Below are 8,977 nucleotides of genomic sequence, written 5' to 3'. Positions count from 1 at the left end.
TGGAAGCCATCTCACATGAAGGAAGGCCTATTCATTATTGAAAGACATTAATAAGCTGCAGCATTCAATTTAATTTATTCACTGAACCATAAAAACTGTTTTTGAATGTATGATACCTAAATCAGGAAAGGCTTAAACTTAATTAAATTAAATTCTTCTTCTTTTTGATTAAATTACTCACTTAAAGGGCAAATTGTCAAACACAAACTCAAGCATAAAAAGCCTATGTAGAAAAATGCAGTTTTTTTTTGGCCGAAAATATCGTAAATGACTGCATTTTGAAGATGATAAAAAGTAGCAACAAAAACCCGCTCACTTGATGCATAACTAATCAGCCTATGTTCCAAACTTCAAAACAAGAGAATTGATCAAGCCGTTTTTGGATTATACTAAAAGGGGGGAATTACTTTTTTGGAACCGTTTATTTCAATGCACTATATAATGACAGAAAATATCTCATCTTCTTTGATGATAAAAGCATTCAGTAAAGGTGTGCCACTGAACATATGAATGACCACCAAACAGATAATTCCTATTCCCTACCTTTTTTACTTTTACACCCATCTTACAAATATAATCATAAATTCAATAAACGTGGGTACCAGTAAATATTAGATATAGTATACAGTCTTTTTTTAATTATTCCCAAATTTAACATTGTTATCGATTTACGTTAAAACTTCGTCTCAATCTGTGCCTACGTACTTCCAAAGTGAAGTGACAATCTGTTTAAACATTTTTTTTTTATATAGGGCAGTATATTTCTTCTGATACAAAGAAATATTTTATAAATAAATTACAGGGTGAGTCAAAAAAAAAGTGCAATAGAGCAAAGAATCGATATTTATGTAAGAACCACGTTGATCTTTTCAATTATTGAAAGTTTCTATAAATGCCACACTCAATAGTCACCTGTTGTGAAAAAATGAAGTCAATCACATCTACCGTTTAATCTTTATGAGTCCTTTTGCTACGATACCCAATTTCATTATTTGTCCACGAGGTACCATGTATTTTGAATGAGAGCACACAATGCACGATCAAGGCACCAGCTCTGAAACTGACTTTAACTTAAATAAGGTTGATTTTTGCGTTATTTTAATTTCTTTTTCTGTTCAAACAAACTTTCTAACATTACTTTAAGTCCTTCATATCTCACTCGACTCCAATTCCAGTTTTTTTAATCCCAATAAGTCCAACTTACTGGATATTTTATAATTTACTCCACTTCAATTTGCGCGCATTTCATTTCGACATTTGAAAAAATCCGCGTACAAATGTGTATGTTTTTGATAGAGAATAAACATTTGTAAAGTAAAGGTAAAATGGAAATAACAACAAATAATGTTTCTTTTCCTTAAACAAGACCAAGGACAATAACAATTTGGGTGCTCCATTTTATTTCAATGCCAATGAGGTTAAGAAAATAACAGTTGTTCCAAATCTACCATACACAGAGTGGGCTGACATTCAAATTTTAGATGCTTCTTGGACAAACATTAAAATTGGGTATAGCTATAAAATGTGTCATAAAAACAAAATGGTAAATGCTAATTCCTTGTTTTTTTCACACAAGATTACTAATGGATATATCATTCATAAAATGTATTAAAACCTAAAAGGTTCAACTCGGTTCTTAAATAAAAATGGATTCTTTTCTCTATTGCACTTTTTTGACTCACCCTGTACAAACAAAAGCGTGTTCACTTCTATAAAAGGGCCAGAAGGATAAAAATAAATATATATTTTTATTATGTAAAACTTTTTTTTATCAAAATATCAACTTTCTACAGCACATTATACACATATAGGGCTATATATCATAGTTTTGTCCAATGTTCTGTTTTGATTGCAACATTTTTGAATTCCGACTTTCATTTTTGTCAAAATCAACTCATGGATGGATGATTTTGCAAGCCATAATAGAAATATCGATTATTTCTGCTGCTTATATTAGAAATGAAGTACTGAGTTGGATACTTTGGCAGTCGCAAGTGAAAAAAGGTAAAATCAAAACGGGTATTCTGACAAAGCTATAATATAATTTATTGGTACCAGTTATCTTCACCCCTGTATATCCTAAACAAAGACAGATATGTCACAATTTGTACCATCAGTCAATAGCTGCGTCTTTTAAGACCTAGTTAGTTGAAATCTTTCAAGAAATAAAGACACGACATCCAAAAACCCAAGGAAGAAATTATTTAAAAGTTACAGTTTGCTCCATTGCAAGCTTTACTGATTTGAACACAAAGCATTCTCGAATATGAGAACTAACGCCGTGCTGTCATTGATTAGCACATTAAAACTAGCGTCGTGCTTGCATTGATTAGAAGACAAAATTGCAACTTTTGATTTCGTTTCTTCCTTAGGTTTTAGATCACCATTTCTTTAATTCTCAACCAATTTCAACAAATAAGGTCTCAAATCATAGCTAAAGAGGAAAGGTACTGGCTGCTTGTTTTAATTTTGACATTTTGTCTTTGTTAAGGATATACAGGGGTAAACATAAGTGGTACCTTATTCTTTGACTTACTGAAGACCCACACGATGTGCCTCATACAGGTGGGAAAATCTTTCTTAAGCTAACTATATTAGTTTGAAACGCTGAAAAGCTCACGGACGAAGCTACACAATTAAAATACACAATAAAAGAAAAAAGACTTATTTTTATTCTGCCTTCTAAACATTATGGTAATTAGTATGATGGTGAGAGGGAGGGCACTTGACCACTCGTCAGTTATAGTCATCCTCGCTGTTCAACAACCTGATAATTTTGGATTATTCTGAAATATACATTTTGTTAATTGGACTTTGCTTTCTCATTTAACACCCTGTTAGTGAAAATCGAGGAAGAATTGACCAAGATACGCGCCTTCAAATCCGCAAACCCCAAAATCAAAAGTTGCAATTTCAAATCTTTAAAATTGCAACTTTTAATTAATAAAATGTATATTTCAGATTAATCCAAAATGATCAGGTCGTTGAACAGCAATGATAGCTATAACTGAAGAATTTATTTTTGTGCCTCGTGTATGATGCATTGATGTGCAAAGCTTTTCAATTAATTTACAAATAACATGCGATTTCGTTTGCGCACAATGAATAAACTAACAGAAACTGAAAAGATAAAAAGACCCACAGAGACCTATATGAAACGTTTTCAACACTCTAAAAACCTAAGCATAACATTTCAATGACGGATTCTGTATCAATAAATGTTATCAAAATGTTTCTATAATATTAAAAATTCTGTATTAAAAACACATTCTGAAGCAAAAGTTTTTTCAACATGTAAATAACATTGGTTGTCAAGGTTATGTGGCAACATTTGAACAATATAATTTATGGAAAATATTACCACTGGTAACAGGTGATATAACCCAACATATAAAAGTATTCTGGCAACACAAACGCCCTGTATCCCAGCAAAAACAATTTGTTTTCGACAAGGTTAAATCCAAAATTTAATTTTATTTTATTTTATTTAAAAGCAACCAATTTGTAATTTTGTACAAATCAATTATGTACGAGTGGATAAACGTATGGATAAAAGTACAACTAGCAATCAGGTTTACAACACGACAAAGATATTGTATTAACAATTAACCTCAATATTTTCAGTTATAATTCGTCTTAATAAGTTGTGGTAGATCTTGATGCTCACATTTTTGTTGTGCTAGTTACAGGACGTGAGTAAGACGTAGATACACGGGAAAATGATGGCGCTTCAACACGAACACCACTTTTTACACGTTTACCTTTTGCACAGCGTAAACAATCCACAAATTGCATTAGAGTGTTTCTATGTACAGATGACATTATAAACACAATCCAAGGGTTCAGATAATGAATTGGCTAGCGCCATATAGTAGTTAAAGTGGCGGAATACCTTTGGCAGTCCTTTATTTTCAGTTATTTGTTTTGAATATCTTGTAAACATAAACCATAGAGTATAAGCGTAATGAGGAAACCAGAAAACGGCGAAGAATATCGTAATAACTAAAACTATTTGTGCTAATCGTTTACGTGCGCGAATTTGATTCGCAGCAGATGGGTTCTGAGCGAGAACGGAAACGTTGCTATGATATAATTCCTTAACAATGCAAAAGTGATGAATTGTAATAAATAATAATGGAATTATATACAAAAAGGCAAATATAAATACCATGTATGTTTGAGCCCATTTAGATTTCACCGGCATGTATAAACACATTATATCAAAGTGTGTAGTTTTTGTGAAAAACAATACCGGTATCCCGACGAATAGACCAGCAAGCCAGGCCGCGGCAACCATCCAAAAAGTTCTCTTCAAACTCCTTGATATTCTCGACTCGACTCCATGCACTATAGCACTATAGCGTTCACGGCTTAGAGCAGTTAATGAAAATATACACGAAGCTTGACACACCATAGGTATATAGTGACGAAATTTGCAGGCCACCGATCCCATTAACCAGCATGGTCTTCCAAATTCATGTTTGGTATAAAAAGGTGCTGTGCTGCTGATATATAGCAAATCTGACACAACTATATTGATAATAAGAATATTAGGTGCACTTCGAAGTACAGGATTTCTCAACACAACCAGGAGAAGTCCAACATTGCCAGTTAGTCCGATGAAAGTGACAATGATAAGAAACACAACCACAAAATTGGTACTGATCACAGATCGCCAACAAATGTCTTTGAGAACATCTAACGGATCGAAAAAAACAAACGGGTTGAGTTTTGATCCATTGTAAAGGGGTCGGTAATATTGCTGAAGTAAGAGGCATTTATAAACATATTGTGCTCCTTGCTACCCATTGCATTAGTTTAGTGAAAAATTCGTCACACACATAACGATTCGGCGGCTGCTGAATGAATGAGCCGGTTTTAGTGTATACATCACATACGTCTCGTGTACAAATTGGTTTGAATTGAAATATCTGCCTACGAGCCGTTCAAGCATATTGGTAATATCGCAGTTATTAGCAATATACCAATGAAATCAATTGTTTCTTAAAAAGTAACTAAAAACGACAAATTTCATTTGATCACGCGTTTAATTCAGTGTAAATTGTTTCAACAACAAGTAACTATTAATATGACAGAATAGTTATTCTACCTTAGAACAATTGTTTTGCGCCACCAGTTTGCTTGATGCATTTTTACATGTAATGCCACAGGGTAATGCACTTTTCATTTTGAAGAGATATTAATTCAGATTAAAAACAGTGAAAAATACTGAATAATTTTGAATCGATATTATCCAATTAAACCATAGAGTATATCAGAATACTAAGCTTTAACAATGCACATTTGCTATTAGTAGTCAGTAAAGCCGTTAGAAAAATACGCGGAGCACATATACTGTATATGAAGAGCTTTGTTGCAAAACCCCTTACATCCGCTTTTGACTTTTTGAGAAAAGCAGCTTTTTTTAATTGTGCAAGTATTACTGGTTCGATTTGATTCAATTTGGGTTTGGATAAAGTGTTGATGAATAGAAACTAAAAGTATAGGTTTCGTACAATTTTGAAGCCTTCCTATTTATTTTATTATATCTTTTATATCGCGTATTTTGTGGATGTAAGGGCTTTTGCAACAAAACAAATTTACCCCTTTTCTAGAAATCACCTTTGCAATCATATTTGTGCCCATTTGTTTGCACTACTTTATGTAACTTGACTAATGCTTTCCAAATCAAAAAGAAAAATTGAAATATCTCATTTACTTTTTTAATTATGATTTTTTAATTAAATTCGGGAAAATTGCATTTTTTGAGTATTTCCGAAGCCACACCTTTTGTTAATTAAAATGATTTTTTTCAAAAATAGTGACCCAAAAACAGTTCCCTTTGGTTTTAATAGGTAAAGAACATTCCATGCTACTAGTATACATCAAAAGATTAAAGCAAAACAATTCTATATTAATTTTATGTTCACATTTCCGGAAATTCCGTAAGATTTCCCAAATGGGAAATATACCATATCTCCGGAAGGGAAAGTGGTATGAAGGTCAAACAACCACCAAAATGTGTATTTTTACCCACACTATAATGTCATATCAATAACTCAATTTCAGCCAAAAGTGCATGTAAGGGGTTTTGAAACAAAGCTCTTCATATGTGATGCGATCAAGCAAAATCAGTCGGAACTCGGCAATAATAAATTTTCAGTTTCTTACAGGATAGTAAAAAACATTTACAAAGCTGGATTTTGCAGAAAACCCCATTGAAATTGAACAACCAGTTCCAAAGATATGAGCAATTAAAGAGTTTCCAAGAAGAAACAAAAGGAAATATTTCCTTTATTTGGCTATATCTCAAAATCAATATTTCCGAGTTCCGACTGATTTTGCTTGATCGCATCACATATTATACAGTGTATAATTACTGTTGCACGCAGTTTTGCGTATAACGCACTGTGCTTGGGCGTCTTGCAGGATTCATTATATTTTTCTTGAAGATGCGTGCATTGATATCGATCAAATATTCCGACATTTTTAGTATTTTTATTTTATAAAAAAAATAACAGAAATTGCAGATATTCATTGTCGTGTATGGAATTAATAAATTCACATCCCTTGTTATTAGCTTACGCCGCTGGAATACAAAGTCATGTTGGACTAAACATATTACTGTGAATAAAATGGGACATATAAGGTAAGAAGAAGCGATCCATATGACATAAATCGTTAAACAAACATTGGACATGTAAGAGTCTGGTTGCGTTTTATTTCAGGCACCCTCTTTATCAATTACATAAGTGCATGTTTAAAGTTTGTTCGGTTTATATAAAGCGGAAAAATAAGACTAATAACACCGCACGGTGTCATCGCCCCGACATCTTCATGGCAGAAATCGCCATGGTAGGTTGAATCCACCGCCACGCATGGCCATTTTGTTCCGACCTGTTTAATAGTTTTTAGACGCATACTGGGCCGAAGGACATCTGACTAAGGCTACTGACAATAAGTTACAATTATCCGGTGACTGACCTCGCTGTGTGCATGGAACCATGGTACGCCATATGTCTTCTGCTTTTAGACTACCTCCACGATTGGCCTATACACTGCGCTACATAGTTTAGCACATATAAAATCAGAATTATTGTCTGTTTTTGAGTTCAAGACGCAAGCTTCTTTCTCAAGACGCAAGCTAACGACTATCATATCTGTTCAACATATATATCCAAGTGCAAGGAACCACATCTGGCTTCTTTAGACGAAATCATTTACGGGAGATATTCATCATTTTCTAACCCGGTATCCAAAGATTTTCGTCTGAATATCAAAATCGTGCATAGCACATTCACGTGTATCGATCCCGGGGATTTATTTTAGTATCTCTGCTGTACCAATTAATTATTAGCCAGGCGATATCGGTGTGCACCTTGTATTGATATATAATGGTATGCATGCAGTTGGGCGCAAAGCTTACGCTTGCTGTGCGTTGCGTAATGCGTAACTGGCGCACGCTTATGTGAATTTACGCGAGCGTGTGTTGGAACTTTATTGACAGTATCTAAATTTACTACATGTATTCGAATGGGGCTTCAACTTTGTTAATACTGCTGTTTTCTTTGTTTTGTTTTGTTGTTTTTTTCTAAATTTTTCATTTCAAAAATACCAAATGACAATTTGAATGACGTATCCTTCACTTTTAAGCAATTTATTAAAAAAAAATTACACTTTTGCTGGGATCACTGAATAGGTCTTTAATTGTTGGTTATACATACCTAGACAAAATACAAGGCTTTAATGTTACCCACCACTTAAACAGGATTTAGCCAAAGCAAACAAAGACAAGAACTATTTAAGGCTAGCTTCAGACTCCGTATTGTACGTACAATATTGTATGTACAATACTTTTCGTGACGTCAAAAAGTATTACACGTGCAATAAATATACGTGCCACGACGAGTTGAATCAGATTAAATAACGCGCTATAACCCTGACGGTTCATTGTTTGCTAAATCCAAGCGAGGTCACCAGAAAATCTATGCAAGAGAAATTTCTACTGCTGCTGATGAAAAATCCTAGAGTGCGTTTGGAGGTTTTTTCTGCACTTTACCAGTAGCCCTAATAAATTCATAAAACAATAAAAATCAAATAAAGATTTAGGGCAAATGTTTTTACTCACTGCTCATCTGATCCACTTTCCCAGGAACTAAATACCGATACTCCTTAGTTTTTCCCTGACTTTCCAGACATAATTATGAGTAAACATCAAATTTAATGTTTACAAAACAATCAAATATATATACATTCTTTTGCATTTTGTACATAAATATTGATATCAATAATGTAGGCCTACAAACATTAAAAAAGGGGGCCTAAGAGTATGTCTATTTTTAATCATATACTAATTCCGCCATGCCCAAACATATCTTATTATGAAATCGTGTAATGGAACCCAAATTCCAATCAAAAATAAAAACAAATTTGTTATCAAATACACTAGGCCTATACATTGTATTATAGGAATTTAATAGATGGTTCATTTTAATAAATAAATAGATTAACACGGGTAATGGACAAGAAATATTTGGCAATACCGGATTTACCAGAGAGCCAGTGGATAAAGAAATTAATCAAAATTAAAACAAATTAAATGAGAAAATGAAAGTAAGGACATTTGGCAGCATTCAACCTGTTCAATGTGATTTATGCCTATTTTTAATAAAATTCCGAAATCTGACGTATCAATGTTGTATCGTGCACAAATTATGATTCGAGACTATTTCATTTGACACGGTTGTATGGATTTCAAAAGATCGGTCCTATAATAGATATCGATTAGAGAATTACAGCAAGAGGCTTTGAGGATGCCGTAATCCTCTTGACCATCAACCAATCAGAGAGACATATTTCAGAAATATTATTCGTAGGCTTGAAACTCTTTCAACTCTGAAATATATATTTCAAGTAATCTCGTTTCACACTTTGGCTTCCAATAAAGCCACGAAGGGGCGGTAATGTTAATATACGA

General features: G+C 33.4%; 1 protein-coding gene across 1 annotated transcript; it reads right to left on the bottom strand.

The window, feature by feature from the left end:
- Positions 1-3,554: 3,554 nt before the first annotated feature.
- Positions 3,555-6,487, bottom strand: LOC140142902 (bombesin receptor subtype-3-like). Its single transcript, XM_072164928.1, is given in 3 exon segments — positions 3,555-3,846; positions 3,848-4,801; positions 6,410-6,487. Coding segments are annotated over 3 exon segments (1,215 nt in total). The 3' UTR covers positions 3,555-3,663.
- Positions 6,488-8,977: the final 2,490 nt, after the last annotated feature.

This window comes from Amphiura filiformis, chromosome 2 (assembly GCF_039555335.1).
Source record: "Amphiura filiformis chromosome 2, Afil_fr2py, whole genome shotgun sequence".
Classification (NCBI taxonomy): Eukaryota; Metazoa; Echinodermata; class Ophiuroidea; order Amphilepidida; family Amphiuridae; genus Amphiura; species Amphiura filiformis.
Note: the sequence above shows the minus strand (reverse complement) of the source record. Positions and strands in the feature narration are given on the sequence as shown.